Consider the following 27,955-nt stretch of genomic DNA (forward strand, 5'->3'; position numbering starts at 1 on the left):
TTGTATGGTGATCTCTTGCGGACACACATTGTTTACACCCCTCTACCTATTATATTGTCGACGAAGTCTCCAGATATTGCCATGACTTGCTTCTTATTCTTGGTCGATTATCCATGTGATTGCTACGTTATGGTTGCGGATGGTTGTGTATACTGTAATTTTTCTGCCTCTTCGTTACCTGTTTTCCTAATTTTGTGTTCTGGGTTACCTGATTTCTATAGATGGTTTATCGGTATGTGTACTGCTACATACCTCTAGCATATGCTTTTCAGTTGTTACCTCCATGTACCCCCTGGTCATTTATCTTTCCTGTTCTTGGTCTTAAGGATCTTTCTGGTATCTGTACTGTCTTGTGGAATTATGTAATGTGTGGAAGAATGCTAGGATCACATGTAAAAGAATGTGTAAACTATAATGGTCTTCGACCTATCAAATGGTTGAGTCTATTGAATTTTACTTAACTTGCTGGGACTAAAACCACTGTAACTTGCCACTGGATTCCATGAGCCACCTTGAATATTCAAAATTATTTTTCTGATCTCTTGTGATTGGTCTTGATACTAGTATGTTGAAGTCTTGGGATATTTCAGTTATTTTCTCCTTTTTCTTAATATGTAAATCTTATTCAAAGGTTGGATGGGTAATACTATAACTCATAAATTGGTAATTCCAAAAACTGGTGTATCTTTGCTTACTAGCCAACAAAAGAATGTAAAATGATAAAATTATTTTGGTAATTTCTCTAATGCCAATACAAACTAATGGTCTGGTGTAATGATGTTAACGGTGTTATATGTTTAACGCGGGTGCAAAATTTGAACTGTTATCGCTGGTAAATTTGGACATGTGGAACTTGTGTAACTCCTCGAAACATAATGAAATATTACTAAGGTGTCCTGGAAACCTAGTTGGAAAAATGTTGTGGTCTCTAACATGTGTGGTTCATTGTGGTCTGTAAATATGCACTTGGTCCCTCGCTTTTGCTCGTGTGTGTGGTGTTTCAGTTTTAATCGCGCGGCGTTACACCCATGCATCTGCTGAACGGAGAACTAGTGTATGAAATATCTGTGGTTGCTTACTACGCCATGTGCTGGTGTGATTAAACTATGTTGTGTACTGTCAACTTGTGTGGTGTGTGATGTGACGCTGGCCCCGTTGTATCTCTTCGGTCACACTCAACGTGTTTATCTACTGGTATTTGGTGAAGTTCTGCTATCCCTCAACCAAGTAAGACCTTTCCATGTTGCTGTACTTAATATGTTGGACTATCGTCCCTGTATCAACGTATGAAGATTTATTTTGGACATTGAAATTGTATCATATAATTTTGTATCCCAACATCTTGACACTTCGCCTCCCCGTGTTTTGGCTTACGGAGGGGAGAACTGAGACAATAATTTACGATACCCTCATTTGTTGGACATGTATATTTGTGTGTGGGGTCTTTTATCTGCAATTATCGGCCATTGTTGAACTGCCGTTAATTTATGTGCCGGTACTGTGGGTATTTAAAATGCATTTAAAATCCATTATTACGTCAATAATTTTGATTTTCCTCATTGGCCCAATAAGCTAATCCTTGACTTGAGCATGCGTAGTGTCTCTCTTGAAGGGAGCGCTCTGCAGTTGATTTGCTGTCTCGTCAACTAGCGAGCATGTAGTCTTGTTCTGAGCGAGCTGTGAGATGGACGCCATTAGCCTTGTTCCTAAAAAGACTTTGAAGAGTGGTGAAATGGAGTTAGATACTCCCGGTTAGGTGGGAGATAGAATAGGCAATGGCCTGAATACGTTTTCTGTCTTGTTATGTTCCACTAGTGATAGTAACTTTGTATTTTGGTGATTATTTTAATTCTACTATGTGAGTGTTAAGTGTGAGCCTGCATGCCAAGGCAGGCAGATTATCTCTGAAAACATGTTTCTGGTGTAAGTTGTGATAAAGGATTGCACTAATTTGGATATAAAACCACCAGCATGTAAGTAATATTTATTCAAAAATTATCTTGGAGCAACGCGTACTTCAGTGGATTACTTGGAGGAGACATTGTTTACAACCGTCGTCTTGGAATTTTCAAAAACATTATCTTGTCCGTTAACGAACCAACGTTATCACTGTTATTTAATTTTAGGCCTACCTGGAGTTATCGCCAATGTAGTGTGAATTGAATTTGAACTCTATACCCGGTATTTGGAAATTTACTAGCCGACTGGAAAATTTAAATCACTATTGATAAAATTCTCATGTAAAAGTGATATGTAAATTTAATTACGAGGCGAATTGGAAACTCGCGGTGAGCATATGTGCTTTATGTCATTCCTTCCTTGCTGTTATTGAGATTGTTGTACGTTTTTTGGTTTTCTGCTCCATATACGGTGTGCGTATTGTTTTGGTTGTTCGTATTGTTATTTATTATTATTATTATTATTATTATTGCTCGGTGTGTGTTTCTCTCTCTGCCTGTTTTCTCTGATTTTGAAATGCGTACTCTGATTGTATCGTATTTAGTGTGATTTTCCAAATTGTGTCATGTTGCTATGTAGTTCTTTCTTGCCGATATCTCCCGCGTTCGGTCTTATCTCATGTGTTCATTGTTGTGGCTTCCAAGGCCGCCTCGTAATTAATTTAATAACGACCATCTTGGTCTTATGTAAAATTATTCTTTATAGGAAATGCCACCTTCTATGAATTTAATATCATGATACATGTAATTATAATTTATTATTATTATTATTATTATTAGTCATGTCAGTACTCCTCGGTTGTAGAAATCTGAAATTTATTTGCCCGGTTCTTGAACTTCGGGGTGATTAACGCTCACATTCCTTATTCTTACGTAGTTTTGTTACGTCACTAGCCTAAATACTTATTATCTGGTAAACGCTAAAATTTTGGCAGGCTTTGCCTATTATTAAATGAAATTTTAATAGCTTGGGTCGTGAGTTGCTAGTGGACCTTTAGCGTGTGTGGTTGTTCGTTTTACATTGTGGAACATAATTTTTTTTCCTCCCCTTGTAATACTGTATGAATTTGGGGAATATTTTTCTGGTTCCTAGTTATTAACTTTTGGTTCGTTTCTTTAAGTTATTTTGTAATTTTGGTTCTGCTTGGCACATATTTCGGGTTTGTGTGTATGGTGTGTATTGCCTAGTGATTGACAAAAGGAAGATTGAATCCTTGTTGCAACAAGTTAATTATCTATGGCCAGTAATTAATTTACAATGGTATACCTTAAAGTTTAAAATCTAATTTTAAAATTAAAAATAATATATATATATATATTTTTTTACAAAAGGCATTTGTTAATAAGATTGTAATCCTCTTCTGTATTATAATTCTGCTACTGGTCTGAGTTAGTACCATTTAGTTTTAATGAATTCAGTTCATTTATTTAAATGTTAAGTGTTTTGAAAGAAAGTTATTTACCCTTTATTTTTTTTTTGAAAGAAAGTGTTTATTTAACCATAAATACTATGAATTAATTTTTTTTCTCTTTAAGTAAACATCTTATTTACGATTTTATTTCGTCTGTCATTTAGTAGTTAACAATGTTGACCTGCCAACCTGTCAAATGTTAAAGTAAGATCCTGCCCTTTTCACTCCCTATTTTGCCCTCCACGCTTCATATTTGGTGCTACTGCCCTTATGGTAAGTATTGAGTTTGGTTTTCGTTGTTGTTTGGTGCTTTTCTTGATAAGGTTGCAAATTTAGTGGTTGAAATATTGAAAAGTGCTGTACTGTGTGGATTATTTAATAAGATGGGAGGTGACAATGAAGATTTATCTTGATGTCGCTACATAGAACGTATTATTTAATTGCGTTATGCCAGTGTGAAGTTAGATAAAGCAAAAGGAGGTGTAACACTCGTATATAAGCTAATGCTGAAATTGTAATGCCCTGGTATAAGATGATGTTAAGGTTATAATACTCTTACATGATTGAATGCTGGGATCGTAATGTTGATATGTAAGTGTAGGCTAAGATGGTAAGGCATATAATTATTAATTGCGATGAGATGTCGGTCACAATTGTCCTATCGATTATCGTTACGTTTCGGATGTCATATTCAAAATTTATGTCAATCATTAGGGTTTTTAGTCAGTATGACGGCGACGTGTTTGAGGCGTGCATAAGGTTTACCACGCGTACGGCTTCGAGGATATATGACGTGATATTAATAAGTTAGATGTTTACTTCATGGACATCGTAGTTTAGTAGATGTAGTAGAGATGTCGTATGTGGTTTTATTAACATTTGAGTGTATATATTCTTGTCCTTATGTATATTATCTATGATTATTTATTTTATGCATTAGCATTAAGGTAACCTGATCCTCGAAGGTATGCGCGAGGATGGACGTGTAATTATTGTCGCGTTGAGGCGAACCTCATCAGGACGTACGAGTTAGTTAAGGTGGTGATGATTATTTATTTTAATTAGGTTAGGCATCACATAAAAAAAGACATTATTATCAGCTGAATTTGACATGAACGGGATTCTCCTATTGAAAATCAGACATCAAATCAAAACTGGAGGAATAAGAATACCTAAAACTTGTGGAGTAAAAGAAAGAACACGGTCATAATGGTAATTTTCCAGGTTTAGGCACGTTATTGAATAAATATAGATTTAGGTTTGGAATTTCAAATAGCTATTATAAAATGAGGAATGATCAATTTGAAATCACTGCATTATGTTGAATCGGGTATAAATTAATTAAATTACGACAGCCGTTTTATGTCATTACCAATTTGTTTTTTGGTAATATTTGAAATCTGGGTTATACTTTGGTTTCGTCTTAACTAGTAGGATCATTTATATTAATAAATATAATTCGATCCAGAATATCTCCATCTTTTCATTATAAAATAGATATACATGGCCTTACTTATGAAATTAATTCAAATTCCAAGATCATATTTGGTATAATCAATTTTAATTCAAGACAAGGTCTCGATTGTTACAAGCATGTCATAAAATATGAGAATAGGTGATGCAAACATAACGGCGATTGGCTTAGAAACTTTAATATAGAAATTTGATAATAAGCCGCCCGATAGGATTCCGAATCCAATTTTCCACCGTTGATGCGATTTCTATTCACCGGAACGTATTAGCTAGCTGAGGCACACACAAAGTCCTGTGATTTTATGAAACAGCCCCACAACAATAAAAGAACCCGTCAAGACCCTGGGTGTAGAGTGCTCCCAATGCTAACCTATGGGGCAATGCCACGAGGAGGGCGTACTAGATCCATGCTAATTTCCTCGATTGCTTCCGAAACGTCTGTTGGTTTTGCATGGATATACAATTGTACGTTGCCAGCAAAAATGTGACATTTAAAATGAGTCAGCTGTTTAGCTAAATCATTGATATAGACAGAAAGTGGCAAGGGAGCTAGGGTTAACCCTTGTGTTACACCTGTTTTTATATATTGCCACGAAGAAAAGGTACCCTGATTGACGACACTTTGGTGACGTTCGCGTAAATAGGCTCCCATCCATTTCAGAGTACTGTAGGAGAACCCTAGGCGATAAAGTTTGGATAGGAGCAACTCATGGTCTACAGAGTCAAATGCTTTGCTGAAGTGCAACAATACTAGAATTGTCAGCTTTTGCTCATCAGTAGCCTCATCACTCACGCTTAGCAAGGTAGTACATGTACTGTGATTTCGTCGGAAAGCTGACTAGTGTGGGTCTAGTATGTCGTGGTCGATGAGATAGTTCGTGATTTGATTATGCACAATGTGTTCGAGTCCTTTGGCTGTTATAGACAGTATATTAATAGGTCTGTAGTCACTGTTTAGTGTAAAGTTTGTTTTTTGTAAAGGATGTACCAGGGTCATTTTACAGACAGTTGGAAATACACTGTTTTGAAGGAAGAAGGTGTATATGAATGTCAATACTGGAATAATGATGTCGATAATTTTCTTTATCATTATAATGCATATGTTGTCCTCCCCTGTGGATTTAGTTTTAATTTGCAAGAAAAGCGCTTTCACTTGCAGAGGTGAGACATAACTACAATAAAATTTGTCTCTGCCTATGCGTAGTGGGTTGTAATTTGCACTCAAAAGATTTTCTTTTGCTTCTTCGTTTAACTGAACATGGGAAGACATTAAGTGATTATTGAATTCATCAACAGAAAACTCCAAATCGTCTACCTTGTTCGGTTTATTTAGTCCGAATTGTTGGATTGACTTCCATAAGGTACCGGGTCTTACGTGAGGTTTTATAAGGTCATGGGCGTACGATAGTCGAGCGTTTCTTACTGTATCAGCCGTTTTAATACATAGTCATTTGTAATAAAGTTTTCCTCTGTCGGGTAATGTTTATATTTCCTATGAGCTGCATCCCGCTTGGCCATCATTACTTCTAATATTTTTTATCCACGGAGGAGTCTTTTAAAGATGCGTGCTGTTCATAGAGGGGCGTGTTTGTCAAAAATGTGAAATATCATGTTATTGAAAGGGTTGACCATGTTGTCAATGTTAGTTGTATGAGTTATCTCCTGCCACAGCATCGAAATAGCGTCTTTCAATAATTTTTCGATGTCAATATGGCTATAGTCTCTGTAAGTCACATATTTAGGTTTATGTTTGGGGTATTTCAGTGCGTAAGACATAAAGATAATGTCATGGGCTGACAGTCCGGGAGCAGATATCTGGCCATGACGTAATACTCTGTCAGGGTTGTTCGTTACTATTACGTTCAGTAGTGTGTGTGAAGTTTTAGTGTGGTGAGTGGGAGAAAGTAGGAGGATCGCCATACCGCATGCCAGAAACATGTTCAATAGATGGGTGGTTTTGGAAGGATATGAATCTAGAAGGTTTGTATTGAAGTCTCCCATCATTATAACATGTTTGTACATAGATTCTGTTAAGATCTGTCTCTAAGTCATTCAAACGGTGAGCTTTAGGTGGCTTGTATACAGCACCTACTAAGCATTTCACAGTAGAGACCTGTATCTCTATGAACATGTACTCGGGTTTTCGCTCATACGGTTGAGGAGACTGACAGATAATTTGAGGTATCAAGCACGAAGTCTCTCATTCCTCAGAAGGCAGTAGCCAGGTAATTCCAGATTCTTAGCCTGCTGTTGGACTTTGAACCAACTTTCACTGCATAAGATTATATCAAAGGACAGTAGTATGAAAATCGCTTTTAGTTCATGTATACGAGCTTGAGAAACTAAACTCTTTGCATTAACGTGACATGTGAAATGCGCTTTTATGTCTATTTAGGGCTGACTGGAGAATGTGTGTTGCAGCTTCAAGGAGTGGGGATTGGGTCAATGGACTAGCAGGTAGACAGGTTGAAGGGATGGATTGGGAAGGGGAAGTGTGACAAGGGAAAGTATTGCTATGGTCATAGGGAATACGGCTGTGGTATGCATTGCCAATTAGTAAAATAAAATTAACTAGAACACAGCATGCGACTATATCCTATGAATGGTCAGCAATTAACATATATTAGATAGTGAAATTGTCCGTAGTAGTAATAATATTAATTATAATAATAATGTGCAACAGCAGATTAGGCATACAGAATACACAAGTAGGAGCTTATTGTACGTAGTGTTGGTGTGAGATCTATGTGGACGTAATATGGAGGCCCAACTTAAGTTAGAACCAGTTAGGAAAATTAATAAAAAGGGTAAGTAGATGGACAGGTGGTACGATCAGAAGGGGGATAAGCAAATTGATATTTAGATAAATAGATAAATAAATACAGTAAATGGATAGATAAGTAGAGAGCTAGATACATAGATAAAGCTACTTGAAAAAACTAGGTTCTCAGCTGTGACTTATGTTGAAAGATGGGAGTGGACACACATTGCCAAGTGATAAGGCAGCACTGCAACAGAAGCCTATGCCATAGGAAGTTCCATTAACTGGCACACTCTTAATTTCATCCCATCGGCATTTTTGATTACGATGTCTCCTGAGTAAGTCAAAGTGTTTGTACAACCAAAATGCTGAATTGCCATTTTCAAGATGGACATTCTGATAGCCATTAGATCTTCATGGATTTTCGTAGATGAGCCTTTCAGTTTCCTTTTCCTAGTGAAGATATCCTGACATGAGCGATAGGACAAAAATTTCACTAGGATAGGTCTCATTTTCCCTGGTGATCGAGGTCCTGCTCCGTGACACCTATCAATGCCATTAAGTCTAACATCTACACCTACTGCTTTACACATGTTCAGCACTGGTTCATCACAGCTTTCGTTCGAACATTCAGGGATGCCGAAAATTCTTACATTACTTCTGCTGTATTGCTCCAATGAATCACACTTGGCATCCCTATCCTTCTTCAGTTTGTGGATATCTGTCTCCTTCTTATCAAGTTTTTTAGGTAACTCTGAAAGTGTTCTGATATTAAATTTCAAACTTTTTTCAAGTTCTTTTATGACCACTTCTGTTATGCAGGTCAAAATGGCCTGCACAATTTTTTCAAGGAAGCTGTCCGAATTAATGAAGTCGTCCACACACACTTCATGAGGCAGCATATGTTGGCAGCAGTGGTAGTGGCTGGGCTTCCAACTCCATTGTTTCGGTGGGCCATTTTCCTTACAATGAAAATTTGGAACAAAAAGAAGATCAATACCGACAAAACATGTGGGTATATACAAATTAACATTTCTGCAATTTTTTATCACTTCCACTGCTGTATAACACCTTCAAATCACTTGATTACTGTGGAGCCTCATTCACTCACATCCGTCACCAAACATTTCAACAGATAGGTTAGAAACTATACATGGTGCGGCCTGAACAGTGTCCTGATGCATTATACATTTACACAAGATTTACCTACATCAGTACGTTTAATAATTGTAATAATAATAATAATAATAATAATAATAATAATAATAATAATAATAATAATAATGAGCACTAGAATGAGTATTAAGTTTCAGCGAATTTCACACTTTCCTGCATTCTTGTTGTTGTTGATGCTTGTTGTTTTAAGCGGCCTAACATCGAAGGTCATCGGCCCATTTCCTGCATTCAGTCAGTGTTTTTTGTCAGTATATACATTTTACGAGGTAGTGACTATCGCACATGTCATTTCAAAGTAAACAAACAGTCATCTGTTGGGTTGTGGTATTTTGTCTATATGCAAATTTTGTTGTGGAAGCAATGTATTTCAGCGATTAGAAAATTGAGAACGCAATGTAGGCCTTGCCATTCCCCAACAACACAGAATATACAATAGTAAGCAGATCAAAGCATTGAAAATTCGATCGATCAGTCGATCAATCATAGTCGCTACTGCTTGCTATAGCCTATCCATATAGCTACTGATGCTATTGGTTACTTCACATTCAAGATCACACTTGTTTTCTTTAATGTTTATTCAGATTTATTTACAATTTATTCCTGGCATAAAAGACTTAATTTTATAACAATTGAAACATTTGCTTCTATTAATGGATAAACATGGTATGACCATTTCATCTGGTAGAAGAACGAATTTCGAGACTTCTTTCTGAATTCCCTGTTATTTCCTGGATTTCCTGCTATTTATTGAATTCCCTGACATTCCCCGGTTTCCCGTATGGGCGAAACTCTGTTAAACCTGTATTTGGATGGTGAGGCCAGTCTTCTATTTTTTTTTTTGTAGAAGTGAAAAGATGTTCATGAATGTGTGTTAATGTGTATGTCTTTACTAGCTGATGTGATAACCTCCTCCTGTCTTATTAGTCAAATGGGGACGCTCATGCTTGAAGTTGGCTACAGCTTCAATGTTGAAATCTAATATTGAGGGATGTGTGGTAAAGAATCTGTAACGAGAGGAGGGTAGGAAGATATTCAAGATTAGGAAATAAGGGTTAAATTTGACAAAAAAAGCTGTGTATACATTTACTTACCCCCTCGACCTTTCTGGTGTTAACTAGTTGCCTTTGCAGCATCAGAACAAGTGACACTTGCATATCTTGTATTGTATCTGTGTGGCATTTAGGGAACGGAGTGTGGCGGAGGAGAGGAGATGGGCGGAGCATTGAGCTTATGCAGTGTTGGCTCTAGGCTGAACATTTACACCGATAATGGCAAAACTTCTTCGGAGCAGCTAAAGAAATCAAGGCTTTCTTGCAAAACAACCCTCAGAAAACCAACTCTTCACACAACTGCAGGCATGAGACTGACATGGCATTTCATCCCTCCTGCAGCAACACACTTTGGTGGAATCTGGGAAGCAGCTGTCAAGAGTCTGTTATATCACCTCAGAAGAGTGATGGATTCTTATCGCTTCACCAACAAAGAATGGACCACTCTCATAACACATACATCCTTTCACCAAACATCTTTTAGACGTGCCTTAATTGTGTAAATTGGAATTTGTGAATTTAGACATGTCTTAATTGTGCAAATTGTCATTTGTGAAATTACAACAAGTCTCCTCATATTTATAACACACGTTCCTCTATGTAACACTTTGACTAGAGTGATCAGGAACGTGATGTCTCCTTAAATTAGTATGACAAGATCAAAGTCTTAATATTAAGAACCCAAGGTGTACTGAATACATGGATTTCAATAAACTTTTGAAACATTGTTGAATTAATGTACATTTTAATACGGTCCAGTCATGAGATTTATGACATATAATTATCTGAGATTGTTGTAAACAACCCGCGGAGTGAAATTAAAGTCCACTGTTTGTTTCGGAGATGAACCCTGTATACGAATGTTAGACTAATGTTGTGTACGAAACTATCAACTCATATAAAGACTATACATCCAATCATACATAAGGAAGGCCATCTTCTTGTCGGTGGAAGACTGCACAATACTCCAATACTAGTGGACTGGAAGAATTAGAAATTCTGCTTCATCTCACAAATATAATTATGATGGCAGAACACATTCATCTACTTCATAATGGCACTCAACACACTGAGAGAAAAGTTTAGGATCTCATCAGCAAAGGGGAATGAAAGAAGCCACACTCATACACATCTCAAGTGTTCTAAGTTGAATGCAGATAACTCAGAACAATTAATGCAAAATACACAAAGGGTGCCTCTAACCCTGACATACCCATTTGTTATAACTAGCATAGAGTATGCCTGCCCAATTCTAGTAAAAAATCGTGTGAAATCGAACAAGACCAGACCGCCTATCTACCAAGGCTGTCTAAATAGACATGATACCTGATCTCACCACAACAACATTTCTCTCCGCACTTTATCGACTTAGTTCTCATAGAGGTCAACTCCTGAATATTTACAGCAATAATGGAACAAACTTCTTTCGAGCAGCTACAGAAATCAAGGCCTTTCTACAAAACCCTCAGAAACCCTACTTTTCACACAACTGCAGGCATGGGACTCAAGTGGCATTTCATCCCTTCTGCAGCACCACACTGGTGGAATCTGGGAAGCAGTTGTCAAGAGTCTGATATATCAGCTCAGATGAGTGATGGGTTCTTATCGCTCCACCAACAAAGAAGGGACCATTATTACAACACATACTCACATCCCCTCACCAAAGCTAAATGATGACCCTTTTGACACTTCCTACCTAACAACATCCCATTTCCTTATATGAGAGCCAATTACTTCACTCTCTGATCATGATTATACAACCTTGCCCACAAGGCTATACTTTCAGCAGCTAACCCAGAACTCCCAGAAGAGATGTTGAAATGAATATCTCAATAAATGGGCAATGAAATACCCCATAGCAACATAGTCAAACTGAAAGAAGATGACACAAATGCAATGAAGTGGGCGATGACAGTGATCTAATGTGTATCCTGGTAATACCAATATAAATGGTCCGTTATTGGACATTTGGACGGACCATTTATATTGGTATTATAAATTTACTCATTCGGAACAAATGTTTGAGGTTCCCTATGGGAATCAACAATCAACAGATCCTGGTAATGACGAATTCATTCACGTAATGAAAGTTCAGGTGAATAACGGTAAACTTACTAGCCCTATTCACAAACACTACCCCTTACGAACTACGAAACATAAAGGCAAGATAACTCTTGAATCGCTTATCTATTCCTTGCATGTTGAAGTAATATTGTTCCGGGATTATCTGTGGAACGCAGAGAGGTGAAAAAAGGTGTCGGCTTTGAATGGGTCTATCTACGATATCAAAGATTAATTTAAACATTAAAATAAAGGTTATATTTCTTTTCAGATCTCAAACTTAACAAAAATTTTCACTAGGTGAAGGAACAAAATGTCAGATACAAAATAGCAAACAAAAATAGAAATGCAAGGGTTGGAAATTACAAGTTTTGAGCTTCCAGCTCCAATTTACAAGTTTACAACTTCACAAATGTTGTGTTTGTTTAGATAACGAGAGATATCTCCCAAGACACAGTTCAAGAGCACCTTGCTCCAAAGGTTACACGTACAGCCTTCCGAAGGCCCCCTCAATATTACACCAATATCACGATAAAGTTTACATGCTCTTTAAATTCAACCAAGGAGGCTATGCTCAAACCTTACAATTTCTTGCCTCTTAAGGCACAACGTACAATTTACAATTCCTTTACACAGGGGTATCTATTACCCATACTACTGGGCCTTTGTGGAAAAGACGAACAGGATAAAATACTGGCCCAAACTCAAAATATATGGAGCCGTACACTTGCGCTCCTTTATAACCAAGATTTAATACCCTACTTGGGCTCGTGGCCCAATGATGCAGAGGCTAGGGAATCCCACACTACTGAGGTGACTCGAAAAAGAAGTTAATGAGTGATTTACAGGAGGAAAAAAAAATTACAAAATCGTAGTCACCTCAAGATAAATTGAAGGGGAATTCAAGATGGTAAAGAATTCTCTATTCACAGATTTACAGTTTAAGTCTGTATGAAATATTACATTAGCAGAAAGAAAGTTTACGTTATAGTAAACAGATGGTTACATAGTTAAATATAAGAACCTACCCCTCGGGTGAGTTTGCGGAGATAGATACAGAGATAGAAAACTGGTGGCTTTTACCTGGGCTGATGTACTTCCTGCCGAACAATTAGGCACACCGCCTCCTCTATTAACACACACACTCAGATATTTGACGAGTTTAGACGAGATAACTAGAAAAAGCCGCGGCATTTATACCCGAGGGGAGGGTTCGAGAAGGCATCGGACTAAATCCGACCACACCCTCTCAATTTATTGGATACTAAAGTAGATACAAGAAGCTTATGACTGGCCAAAAATAAATACAGAAAATTTGTGATTGGCCAGACTCCAAAGCTGGCAGGATGAGAAGGAAGTGTTGCAAACCATGAACTATCAAAATACATGAAAGTCAATTTAGATGAGAAAACTTATAAACACAAGACTTCTATAAATCATTAATTATTACACCATGCACCAGAGTGCATGACTTCAGTTTTTTGTACGGACATCTATGGAGAAAAGTTCAAACTTCTAGATGTACACCAAAACAAAACAAAGAAATCCAGTCAGTTTAAGTAACTTTAAAATAAAATATTACTCAGTTATTCAGTAGTGACATCTTCTGATTATTACTTTATGCATTAGCAGTTTCAAGTTTTGTTCAATAGATAGTGTTCCTTAAGGCACTTCTATTAAATGTGCGGGGTTGAGGTGTACTTCCTGGTAAAAATATTATAAGTCAAAATGGTCTAGTAACACCACAGACCACATTAGGAAGAATAACAATATTTTTCACTTCCCAAGAGATGGCTGCAATGTGTGTGGTATACAAGTGAATGCTGACAGTAAACAAGCATATCACCTACAACTTGTATGAACAAATTACTGCATTATCTAGAAATCAATAATTAATATAATCAATAAGATAACAAAGTTGTTTCATTTGGAATCAACTAGTAAAATATCCTGTAACAGTAACAAAACAATGTGTCTTTTAGCTACTTTGTGTTCAAAACTATTTACAAATTCAAAAGTATTAGTAGGAATGATACCAGATCCCAAATAACATAGAATAGAGGTCTTTGGAATAATCCTAACTGCTGCACAAATCATAACGCAAGATTGTGGAACAACTTGAAGGAAAAGTGAAAACTAGGTAAGTAAACAGTCAATCTCTTAAAAAAGTATATTTTCTGTAGGACTATCAATCATGTGCCCTGAAATGAAGGATCAAACCCCGGTATCTGTTGAGCAATTTTCTACCTATTTCCAATTCCTGATGATGGCTTATCAAATTATGTACATTACCTCACGAGAGTTTTCCTGCGATGACCCTGGCTCTGTTAACTCTGATTTAACTTCTTCTTTCAGAGCTATCACTTCTGATACGTGTTCAAAATTTTCCTGTGGAAAATAAGATATATTAGGTATGCTCATAACACACATCTACAAATACTGTCATTAACAAATGGATATGTTAATTCATTGATTTCCAGTATTACAGTTACTTTCAGAATTTCACTGATGTTTAAGGATGATTTCTACCAGCAGAAAACTGTTATAACCAAAGGCTGTACTGAGAATGGTGTTACTATTCTTGCCCACTCCTTATGTCAGAGAAAGGATGAGATGGAGAACAAAATATAAAATGCAAAATATTTTCTAGCCATATCAGAAGATATAATACCAGGGATGGAATTGGGGCCATCTCACACAGAATTTGGAAAGAAGCAGTGATAGGCATAAACACTAAATTGTATGAACTGTTTTCATATGTACAATCATATCAATCAAATCATAAACGTTGTGTGAACTAATTAGAAGCGTTACAACTGTTCTAAATAATTTTTTGTTCTCAGCATACAGTTTGTTTATAGGCAGATAAAATACCTTGAAATAATGGAATCATATTCTCTACTCTGGTTTTGCTAAGATCACAGGGGCTACATAAACCATTAAGGCAGTTCTGTTTCAAACAGCATATATCAATGCTTCCAAGTTTAAAATAAAAAAAAAATAAACATGAATGAAGCAGACTTATCACAGTCATATACCAGCAAAATATGTGATGTAGCCCAAAGAAAAAGCAACTAGAAATGAAATATTTTACTACTACAAGCATGTCATCTAGTGTTCTGTGAAGAACTGTGGAGATGAGAACACTGTCAGTGCAGAGTCAGCAGTGTTGGAGTGTACATCTTCAGTTTCAGAAGTTCCTTTATGATCTACGACAAAACATTTAAATTTTTCACTTGAATTCATAAAACCTTGTCAGCATTAAAGGGGGGAAGGTACTGTGAATAAAAGCTCATTTTAATATAAGTTAACGTACTACTAAAAGTGAATTAAAGTATCAAGTTCTACAATATACCAACTTAACGCATTCAATATAGAAGAGAACAGTAGCTGAACTAAGGAATGGATGAAAAGGATGAACAAAAAGGACAGGGAAATAATGAATAAGAGGAAAGAAAAACTCTGTTTAATGTGCCTTAAGAGCCTTAAGAAATTCTTCTCAGAAATCCTACATTCTAGAGCCCTTAGACATGGTTCTCTATATAACATAGGCTGACCTGCATTTGAGGAATAAAATGAGCTAATCACTACTCAGACTTTTTGAATGAATTCAACGCCTAAGCAAAATACTTATTTTGAGATAAGTATATTCAGATTTTGAGCTATTTTATCCCTCACATGTCATAGGCAAACCTGCTCTTTCTTCAACACACATAATATCTTCCAGCACATTGTGGATGTGAGGGTAACCCAGAATAATCACACCTGTGTTGACTTTTTGTTTAGCAGACTTGCGTATCGTTTCAAAAACACTAACGAATGATTTGTGATTTAACTTCTTCTACACTAATTATGGTAGGAGTAATCATTTTTAACATGTGGTGCTAATGGTGGTGCAGTACTGTTGGAGAATATTAGTTTTAAAATCAATACAATGGGCCAACCATCCTCTATTATAATCGGAGGGGGAAAATAGAAGAGGTGCATTCCCTACAGGAAAGTTATTTAGATACTGACAGTAAAAAGTACAGACCAATCCAACCACAACCTTAAGTTCCTAAGAGTTGGCAGCTTTGTGTAGCATGTTGTGGTGTATTCCAAGACAAAGAAACAAAACAGAGTCATACTACACTTAGATGTCCATGCAGCAAATGGTGACTGCTGGTGTTAATATTGGGGAAGCACATAGTAAATTATACCTCTGTCTGAACTGCTAAGAGTAAGTTTCTATAATGTTATCTGGAATGAGACTTACAAGTGATGCATTTGTTGTTTCTTCAAGCCCGGCTGGTTCCTCTTTGATCTTTATTTCCAGGTCCATTTTGTACTGCAACTGAAGTAGAAGGTACTAGGATCGTTGATTACTTCCAATGACCTTACACTGAAACATAAGCCAGAAAAATATATTACTTTGTTGATGTCATTGCTACTTATGTTGTTTGTCAACAGACTAAGCAACAAGCTTGTAATTTTACATGATCATCATATTATGATCATAATGAAGAACTCAAAATTTGATATGCCTGTTGATATTGTGATCATAGCTAAGGACCTCAAGTTTTCTATGACTGATACTTCGATCATAGCTAAAGGCGTCTAGTTTTACATGACTTCTAAAACAGTGATCACTTAAATAGGAAATATAAGTTAACATATCTGTCAATATCAAGATCATAGTCAAAGGACCCCTAGTATTATATGACACCATATATCATACAGTTTTGTATGGAACTGAAACCGCAACAAGATGACCTTTCTTATTAAAAATCCAATGTGCATCGCTTGTGATCAAAATGCACAAAACTTCTTGAAAATTCAGTGACTATTCCGTTTGCATATCACTCTGATCACCTGGGTCTATATCTTGAAATCTTCCTACAATTTATGAAAACCTATAACTTGTTTTCTGGTCATTGACCAGGTCAGGGATGGAATGAATGAAGAAGATAAAGGCTATTAGTATGATAGGGTCGCCACTCCCAAAGTGATTTATTAATGACTGATAGTTGCTATGAAATGAGAATGGAGTGTGTTGCTGGAATGAAAGATGACAGGGAAAACCGGAGTACCCGGAGGAAAACCTGTCCCGCCTCCGATTTGTCCGGCACAAATCTCACATGGAGTGACCGGGATTTGAACCACGGTATCCAGCGGTGAGAGGCCGACGCGCTGCCGTCTGAGCCACGGAGACTCCCTTCCTACAATTTATATCCTTTGCAATTAGCTTCAAAACTAACTGAACAAGATGACAACTCTTTGAGATTTGTTCTATCAAAATTTTCCTTCTCAGGATCAAATTCTCTCAAAACATTCTCCCCTCATCCAGCTGATTCACTATTTCTTTATTTGAGACATTTTCTATCAATCTGATAATCAAGAACTTCTGATATCATGGCCATTCAAAGGATTCAACTCTGTGTTTTCGGCATCCGTGTTTCACTTCCATATGGTGTCGTACTCCATATTCAGTGTAAACAGAATTTTAAAATTTTTCAATCTGTGAACCTAACGAACGTGATGGAGAACAGATGGAAATTTAGGCTGGATTCAGTGATGATATTTATCAATATTTACAAGGCATGTGTTAGTGTACCATGGCACGTGATCTCCGATGCATTGAAAAAAAAAGGGCAGGGAGAGGAGAACCAATTATAAAAGCCATGAAAGACAAGTGAGTAAGTAGTATGAATACTACAATGGGACAAACTATCTGGTTCAGAGTAGAAACAGGACTTCAAAAAGGATGTGTTTTATCCCCTCCAATCTTCACTACAGTCATGGAAGAAATCCACAAAAGTATACAAACAATGGGAACCAACAGGCATCTCTGCAGATGACACAGTAATATGCGGAGAAGATGAAATGGAAGCACAAGAACAAGACACTGTATGGAATTAGAAGATAGAGGAATATGGAATGAAAATAAGTATGGAAAAGTGTATGATAGTAGTGGTGTCAAGAGGTAATAGAGAAGGAAGTGGGAATATTGAAGTAAATGGAAGACCATTAGAAGTTGTGGAAAAAGCATCAAGTATTTGGGGAGAATAATTGCAGAAGATGGGAAAATAAATTAAGAAATTGGAAAGAGAATTGAACAAGCCAATGAGTTTTACTAATGTGTGAGATGTATAGTCTGTACCTGGGACGTCCGAAAGATACATGAGAAAATTCTGCACCCAATGTATTACAAAACAATTTTGACATATGCATCAGGCACACGGACAACAATAAAACATGATGAAAGCAGAACGCAAGAGGCCAAGATGAAATTCCTTAAGAGAAATAATAGGGAGGGCAAGAAGGGATAAAGTCAGAAACATAGACATCAGGGAGATGATTGGATTCCCTGAACTGAAAGGCAAGATAGAGTCCCGTAAGCTAAAATGGTATGGACACATGATGAGAATGGAAGAGGATAGAGTACCAAAGTAAGTATTTACAGAGAAAGTCATAAGAGAAAGACATCGGGGAATGCCCAGAAAAGGGTGAATGGATATGGAAAGGAGAGTACAGAGAAGAATGGAGTAAATGTAGAAAAAATATTCCAGGAAGGAAGGGAGTGGTAGAGAAAAACTGCAGAAGTTCTTGATTCACAAATCAATGCAAAAGACTGGAAATGGAAAATGAAGAAAATTCTACTGATATGAAGACAAAAATTTATACAATTGTCCTATCAGCTCATTGCATTGAGCAATGCCATCAACAATTACTTAAGTGTCCTTTCTTTATTTTTCTGTGCATGTCACGTCTAATGACAGAACCGAGTGGTGTTTACCAGAGCGCCCCTTGTAGGGAGTTCCATGTCAAAGAATTGGTTTAAATATTTAGCAGTTTCAATAAATCACTACTGATCTGCATTTAGGGCAGTCACCCAGGTGGCAGATTCCCTATCTGTTGTTTTACTAATCTTTTCTTAAATGATTTCAAAGAAACTGGAAATTTATTGAACATCTCCCTTGGTAAGTTATTCCAATCCCTAACTCCCGTTCCTATAAATGAATATTTGCCCCAGTCTGTACTCTTGAATTCCAACTTTATCTTCATATTGTGACCTTTCCTACTTTTAAAGTTGCCACTCAAACTTATTCGTCTACTAATGTCATTCCATTCCATCTCCCCGCTAACAGCTCCGAACGTACCACTTGTTACAAACCATCACTCTCATTTTGGTTCCATATTGAAAACAGCAAGCACACTTACTTTACAAAAGGAGTATATTTATTACCCCGTCAATTCAATACAATTAATACCACGTTATGTGGTTAAATAAACATAGATGTTCAAAATTTTAAGGGCACATGTTCCGCCCATCCCTTATTTGGCATCATCAGCCTTATTTAATCTTAAAACAAACATTATATAGAGGACAATAATATTTTACTTTTCCAAAATTAAGGTTAAAAACACTAAGGAATAGTAGGTACAATGTATGATGTTGAGACATGACATATACAGCACATGTTAAAATCATTGTAAACAATTTCAAAATCTTTGTCCAAAAGCAAATTTGTGTCATATAAAATTCTAAAAACAACTCTTGTCTGGAACTGAAGTGGATCCTCTTCATAAGAAAATTCGAGCATATGTTAGCTTGAGGCAATTGTCAATACAAGTCTTTAATTGAGTAGCTGGTTGAAACGTTGAGGCTGGATTTTGTTTATTTTTGCGAAGAGGAGCTAAAGAATATTGACCAGGAGAAGAGGCGAATGTTTCAAATTATCTTATTAAGTTGATTGATCCATAAATTATCGTAATATATAGTAATATAACCAATGCAAGGAAAGATGTTGTTGTGCTGGTTGAAGCTGCTTTTGAAACAAGTATATCTGGTACTTGACAGGTATGTTTGAATTTCTCGTGAAAGTGTATTCCCTTTAGAAGATGTAGACCATCGTGGAAAAGGATGTGCATATACTGTAATGAAACAAAGAAGAAAGACGTGTAACACGGTGTGTGTTTTACCTTCCCCTCAACATTCCGATCCTCCTCTACCACATCGATACAACACGATGAGTAGGAACTCCAGACAGAACAACGCTGCTAATACACAAAGATGTACATAGTTACGGCGAATGAGTAAGTACCCGTTTTACATAATACATAACTCTTGGATATTAACATACAATTAAAACACACACACGCCTTTCTTTTTGTTTGTTTCATTACAGTATAACCACATCCTTTTCCACGATTCTCTACATCTTCTAAAGGGACTACACTTTCACGAGAATTTCAAACATACCTGTCAAATACCAGATATACTCGTCTCATAAGCAGCATCAACCAGCATATCAACATATTTTTTGCACTGGTTATATTACGATAATTTATGGATCAACGAACTTAATAAGGTAATTTAAAACATTCGCCTTTCCTCCTGGCCAATATTCTTAGGCTACTGTTCACAAAAGGATACAAAATCCAACCTCAACGTTTCAACCAATCTAGTCTATTGAAGACTTGTATTGACAACTGCCTCAAGCTAACATATGCTCGAATTTTCTTACGAAGAAGATCCACTTCAGTGCCAGACTAGAGTTGTTTTTAGAATTTTATATGAAACAGATTTTCTTTTGGGCAAAGATTTTAAAATTGTTTACGATGATTTTAACATATGTTGTATATGCCATGTCTCAACATCATATTTTATAACTACTATTCCTTAGTTTGTTTAACCTTAAGAAAACACAGTTCAATTTTTATAAATCATAAATGTCAATGTCCTCTAAATAATGTTTGTTTTAATATTAAATAAGGCTGAAGATGCCCAATAAAAGAAGGCGAAACATGTCACCTTAAAATTATGAATTTCTGTGTTTATTTAACCACATAACATAGTGTAAAGGTTGTAGAGTCCGCCATGCTAACTCGCTACGGCCGGGGCGTCACCCGTCGCCCCACCCCCTTTACGCTCGAGCGCGCCAATCCGCGAGCAACACTCAAGCGCTGGGCCAGCCCTTCTCACTTCTATCCGTGGTCGCGCCGCAGCAAACTACGGAAACGACTGGAAGATTAATCTGGAGTCTTCTATTTCGCGAGGTTCCTCGATCCATCGAACAACCGGACTATTCCAGAAGGGCTGGCGCAGGTATAAAAGAGCAGTTACTTGCCTACAGTCAGTTAGTCAGTGAGAATTGGAGAGTGACAGTTAGTTAGTGAGTGAGTGGGAGCGGGATTGAGTTCGTTGGAGAGCAGTCAGTGATAGCCTGACAGAGTGCAGCCTGATCGAGTATCTGTCTGTCGGAGCCGACGACTCGTTCCTGTCTTCCTGATATCGTGTGTGTGTGTGTCCCTTGAGACTGGCTGCTGGAGGAGAACCTGGAGTGTTCTGGAGCGGCGAAGAAGGGAACAGTAGGAGACGACGTGTGATGACTGCGGAGTTCAACGGGTTGAGTGAACAGCGGATACTATTCCGACCTGCGAGGCTGACGACCGTGACAGCGCTAACGAGTGTGACTGAGTGGCTGAGAGAGTGTACTGTAAATAATCGATGACTCTGTGCGTGTGTGTGTCATTGTAGATGGAACCTAAGAGAAACTAAGAGAGAGAGCGCCCGAACCGTAAATGTACTTGTGTAACTTGTAAGCTCGGCTATCGTCTGTGTGTGAGTGAGTAAATCTATAATTATAGTGCTTAGTTAATAAATCTTAGAAATAGGTTGCTACCAGGTGCTGTACGCATTTATTTACTTAGTTACCCCGCCAAAACGTTACAACTGGTGTCAGAAGTGGAATGGACAAGTGTGATACACTAGTGGATAAACTCTTACGTAAAAACTGGTGTCAGAATCGAGTACCTGGTAGCTTATTTTGTAGCCGGCAGAAATGAATTCCGAACAGCTTCAGATTTTTCTAAGCAAGTTTAGTGAACTTGAAAATAAAATTTTATCTGGTTATGGCGAACTCATTAGTGAACAGAGATCTGAGCGGAGGTCAAACCCGGACCAGCTGAAAACCGATTTGAGTGAACGGAAGAGTGAGGACGAAGTGTGCTCTCTCGAAACCGAAGCCGACGTTGACGATGTGCGGGATGGCAACGAACTGGACGAAAAGGGATCCGAAGAGATGCTCGCGGTTGTGGAGTCCGGAGTTCGAGGCCCAGAGGTGGAAGTGAGTGTCCTGCTTGCGGAAACGATGGCTGTGGAGACGCGAATGAATCCTGCTAGCAGCGACGGCGGCTCCAGCATCGTGAAGTTGGAAAACCTACGAGACGACGGGATTACTTCCAAGAGAACATGCCGAACCCAGTTCAAGACCGGACGTCCAATAAGAGTGCCGAATATCCGATCGCCGGGCCACGTGTACAACGCAGCCCCCGGCCAAGTTCGACCTACGAGGAGGTTATGGAATTGCTCGACGTACGCTGCGGGGTCCACCAACAGAGAGCCACCTACCGAGTCCAGTCGCAGGAGAGGGCTCAGCGCACAGATATAACGCCACGGATAATCGACGCCGAGATCGAGCGACTAGGTGACGTGACTGTGGAAGAGTTATTGCGAGGTGACACCAAGCTCGAAGCGGCTGACGCCTGTGAGAAACTACGTGGCGCTGAGATCCGTCCAGGGAGGACGATCGGCAAGAAACAGAACTAGGAAGAGGCTCTGATGATGGCCCACGAGACAGCGGCAGCGACTGCAACGGCACGGCTGGAGGGACCCCTACTAGGAGAGGGAGCAGCAATGGAAGACGAACCGATGACCAACGAACGAGGATGCCACCTGACTAGGACACTTGTTCCGGCACGAAGCTGCGTGTCGGTACGAACACCAAATTCCGCACCCCGGAAGAAGAGGAAATCCAGCAGGCCTAAATCTGGGACGAGCAAACCAGTCCCCGGCATCGCACTAGAGAACTACGAAGGCGCTCAAGCCCTGAAAATAGACGCGGATGTGGACGAAAGAAAACAACCAAAGATCCGGCTGCCACGCGAGGACTTGCTGATCGTTACCAACGGGAACGAGGACACCGTCGACCGGACCCAGCGGATCCCCCATGGGAAGGTGGTGGCCAACCGAACAAACTGTATTGCAGCGAAACGTGGAGGGGGCAATGTAATGGTTGTAGAGGCCGCCATGCTAACTCGCTACGCCCCGGGGCGTCATCCATCGCCCCACCCCCTTTACGCTCGAGCGCGTCAATCCGCGAGCAACACTCAACCGCTGGGTCGGCCCATCTCACTTCTATCCGTGGTCGCGCCGCAGCGAACTACGGAAACGACTGGAAGATTAATCTGGAGTCTTCTATGTCGCGAGGTTCCTCGATCCATCGAGCATCCGGACTATTCCAGAAGGGCTGGCGCAGGTATAAAAGGGCAGTTACTTGCCTACAGTCAGTTAGTCAGTGAGAATTGGAGAGTGACAGTTAGTTAGTGAGTGAGTGGGAGCGAGATTGAGTTCGCTGGAGAGCAGTCAGTGATAACCTGACAGAGTGCAGCCTGATCGAGTATCTGTCTGTCGGAGCCGACGACTCGTTCCTGTCTTCCTGATATCGTGTGTGTGTGCGTCCCTTGAGACTGGCTGATGGAGGAGAACCTGGAGTGTTCTGGAGCGGCGAAGAAGGGAACACTAGGAGACGACGTGTGAAGACTGCGGAGTTCAACGGGTTGAGTGAACAGCGGATACTATCCCGACCTGCGAGGCTGACGACCGTGACAGCGCTAACGAGTGTGACTGAGTGGCTGAGTGTGTACTGTAAATAATCGATGACTCTGTGCGTGTGTGTGTGTCATTGTAGATGGAACCTAAGAGAAACTAAGAGAGAGAGCGCGCGAACCGTAAGTGTACTTGTGTAACTTTTAAGCTCGGCTATCGTCTGTGTGTGTGTGTGTGTAAATCTGCAATTACAGTGCTTAGTTAATAAATCTTAGAAATAGGTTGCTACCAGGTGCTGTATGCATTTATTTACTTAGTTACCCCGCCAACACGTTACAATAGTATTAATTGTATTTCATATGTGGGGTAATAAATATACTCCTTTTGTAAACTAAGTGACATACCACTTAGCCGAGCAGCTCGTCTTCTTTCTCCCAATTCTTCCCAGCCCAAACTTTGCAACATTTTTGTAACTCTACTCTTTTGCCGCAAATCAACCAGAACAAATCGATGAGCTGCTTTCCTGTGGATTTTCATTCCATGAATCAGATAATGCTGGTGAGGGTCCCATACACTGGAACCATATTCTAGTTGGGGTCTTACCAGAGAATTATATGCCCTCTTCTTTATATCCTTACTACAACACCTAAACGCCCTCATAACCATGTGCAGAGATCTGTACCCTTTATTTACAATCGCATTTATGTGATTACCCCAAAGAAGATCTTTCCCTACATTAACACCTAGATACTTACAATGATCCCTAAAAGGAACTTTCACCCCATCAATGCAATAATTACAACTGAGAGGACTTTTCCTATTTGTGAAACTTACAACCTGACTTTTAACCCCGTTTATCAACATACCATTGCCTGCTGTCCATTTCACAACATTATCGACGACACTTTGCAGTTGCTCACAATCTTGTAACTTATTTATTACTCTATACAGAATAACATCATCCACAAAAAGCCTTACCTCTGATTCCACTTGTTTACTCATATAATTAATATACAAGAAAACATTAAGGTCCAATAACACCGAATTGAGGAATTCTCCTCTTAATTATTACAGGGTCAGGTAAAGCTTCTCTGAGATCTATTTTCTAGAAATATAGCAACCAATTCAGCCATTCTGTTGTCTAGTCCAATTGCACTCATTTTTGCCAGTAGTCTCCCATTATCCACCCTATCAAATGCTTTAGACAGGTCAATCATAATACAGTCCATATGACCTTCTGAATCCAAGATATCTGCTGTATCTTGCTGGAATCCTACAAGTTGAGCTTCAGCAGAATAATCTTTCCTAAAACCGAACTGCCTTCTATCGAACCAGTTATTAATTTCACAAACATGTCTAATATAATCAGAAAGAATGTCTTCCCATAGCATACATACAACGCATGTCAAACTTACTGGCCTCAATTTTCAACTTTATGTCTATCACCCTTTCCTTTATACACAGGGGCTACTATAGCAACTGTCCATTCATTTGGTATAGCTACTTCAAGCAAACAATAATCAAATAAGTACTTCAGATATGGTACTCTATCCCATCCCATTGTCTTTAGTATATCCCCAGAAATCTTATCAATCCTAGCTGCTTTTCTAGTTTTCAACTTTTGTATCTTATTGTAAATGTCATTGTTATCATATGTAAATTTGAATACTCTTTAGCATTAGTCTCCTCCTCTATCTGGACATAATCCTTGTATCCAACAACTGTTTAATGTTCCCCAGGTGGTACAAAAATTGTCTATGTTGAATACCTCGAGTAGTGCCTCAGGGAATTCTTTTCACCCAATAGCAGTGTTTTTTAGTCACTTTGTGTTACTTCACTTTAAATGTAAACTTACTGCACTAACAATGAATACTACAATTTCTCCTACAGGTAATATATAAACTTTGTTACTGTGGCTAATTGAGTCGATTCTTACACATTGCCGGGGAACAGATTTCTATCTAAACACATATCTATTCAGGAAACTATGCTCAATAGTATTTTGTATATTTCAATGTAGGGGACACTACTGAAATGTGCTGTGTTTATTTGCTCTGGCCATCACAGGTTATTCTATTAATATGTTATTAGCTTTACTTTCAAGCAACTACTTTTACAGCTTCCACAGCCAGAATGTATTCCTGAGGATTGTTCTTCCATTCCTGCTAGCAGTTTAATGTTGCACTAACAGCTCCAAGGGAAAGGGATTAGATTAGGTACGCAGCAGCTTTAATTAAGGTTAATTAATGATAAAATGGGCAACACGGAAACGTTTTCCAGGGCTGCAGATCCTAGGATTCGACACCATGCAAACTCACCGCCACTCGCCCCTGATAATCTTCTACACACCAATAAATCAGAGAGGCAGCCAACTGTTACCTACACCATCACGAATAAAAACCGGATGTAGCTGCTGTGGGATAATGATGTCATACTGAAGAATCTCCATAACAACACTGATATAACAAGATACAGATATCCTAAATGGAAACATTTCAAGATTTGGAACCCTACTGCCATATGTCGCAACCTGTAGTGTAAAGAAAACAATAATTAAAATTACACACTACATACTGAATTTCTTTCTGAAACTACCATCCGCAATCCTCATCTGCGTAGCTCTTCAGAAAAAGATCGTCATTTCACTAAATTGAGATATATTGCCGCTACACACATCTTGCAGGTGCTTGCAACGCACAGGCTGGGAGTTTTTTAAAAAGCAAGCTAGATATATGCGTATTCATTTTGAATGCTTAATTAAAAATAAAATTTAAGAAAATTAATAAAATTAAATAGTAAAAATTAGGAGAATGCTGAAACTGAGAAAGATTAATATTAACTTCTAATATTCTCAATTGAGATCTATATATTTAGCAAAAGTATATGACTGAACTTACCGACAATATGTTACTGGTTGTGAACACAGTGTAGAATGATACAAATCACAATTCCTCAAAGAGGAAAATCCGTAAATCACTTAACGGAATAAGCTGTAGAATTGGCTATTACGCGCCTTATATAACAACATATCAGCCAGTTCGAAACAAAACCTGATATTTGAATGCTGATAAATCACCTACAACAAACTCTTGAAGAACAAATTTGATTTGCAACAGTCAGTAGATCAGGCTGAATTTAGGAAAGGATGTATTACTAATGACCACTGCAGAGTATGCGACACTTCTTCTGCTTCTGAATCTGCTTGAAATGTGAATGGGCTTGTTATATCACCCAGTTCCAATACTTGTAATAAATCACACTGTAACACTCATATACAGTATACCAAAATACACAACTGTGGGGAGAGTTGTAGTTTAACATATTCGTAATGTCTACAATTGCAGTATGCGACACTGGGTGCAATGTCCCGCTAAGTCTGGCTCAAGGAGGATATGTAAGAGAGAAGGAACCTCTCCGGGTGAAAAAGGGAATACCAAAGCAGGTCCATAAGTCTTAAGGAGTGTTATGCCGTGGAAGGAGGGATCAACTGACTGAATTTTACGATCCAATTATTCGTACACTAGGGGAAATAAAATCGTCCGGCTTTTATACATATATACATGCATTTTCATCATAGTCCGTTATGCCTTCCATCGTTCAGTCTGCAAGCCTCTGTGAATTTACTATACGTCGCGACAATCCTCTATTTGCAACTAATGCCGTGACCTCATTTAATTCTATACCTCTTATCTTTAAATCGTTAGAAACTGAGTAAAACCACTATCATCTTGGTCTCCCACTACTCCTCTTACCCTCCATAATAGCGACTATTATTCTCCTAGGTAACCTATCCTGCTCCATTCGTCGCACATGTCCCCTCCACCAAAGACGATTTACGCGTACAGTTTCATCTATCGAGTTCATTCCTAAATTAGCCGTTATCTGCTTGTTCCGTGTACTCTCCTGCCATTGTTCCCACCTGTTTGTAAAATCAATAATTCTCGCTACTTTCATGTCTTGTACTTCTAACTTATAAATAAGATATCCTGAGTCCGCCCAACTTTCGCTCTCGTAAAGCAAAGATGGTCTGGAAACACACCGATGTAAAGACAGATTCGTCCAGGAGCTAACTTCCTTTTTACAGAACACTGTTGATCGCAACAGCCAGCTCACTGCATTAACTTTACTACACCTTGATTCAATCTCACTACTATATTACCATCCTGGGGGAACACAAAAAAAACTTTAAATTATCTACCTCTTCCAGCTTTGTATCACCAATCTGACATTCAATTCTGTTGACTTTCTTACCTACTGACATCAATTTAGACGTGGAGAGGCTAATTGTCACACCATACTCATTGCACATATTTTCAAGTTCCAACACTTTAGACAGCAGGCTTTCGGCACAATCACAATCTGCCATTAAGACGAGGACGTCAGTAGAGGCCAGGCTGCTTACTACATTTCCACCTGCCTGAATCTCTCCCTGCCAATATATACCTTTCAGCAGATGACACACGTAAATTACGAAG

At 38.5% G+C, this 27,955-nt stretch overlaps 1 protein-coding gene across 1 annotated transcript in view; it reads right to left on the reverse strand.

The window, feature by feature from the left end:
• Positions 1-26,439, reverse strand: part of LOC137503199 (uncharacterized) — a 126,026-nt gene extending 99,587 nt beyond the window's left edge. Inside the window, exons 1-3 of the mRNA XM_068230713.1 lie at positions 26,378-26,439; positions 16,146-16,271; positions 14,183-14,278 (exon numbers count right to left, since the gene is read on the reverse strand). Of these exons, the coding sequence (XP_068086814.1) occupies positions 14,183-14,278; positions 16,146-16,211 (162 nt within the window). The 5' untranslated portion in view covers positions 16,212-16,271; positions 26,378-26,439. The remainder of the gene's footprint in view (positions 1-14,182; positions 14,279-16,145; positions 16,272-26,377) is intronic.
• Between the last annotated feature and the right edge of the window lie 1,516 nt (positions 26,440-27,955).

The sequence above is a fragment of the Anabrus simplex genome, chromosome X (genome assembly GCF_040414725.1).
Source record: "Anabrus simplex isolate iqAnaSimp1 chromosome X, ASM4041472v1, whole genome shotgun sequence".
Taxonomy (NCBI): domain Eukaryota; kingdom Metazoa; phylum Arthropoda; class Insecta; order Orthoptera; family Tettigoniidae; genus Anabrus; species Anabrus simplex.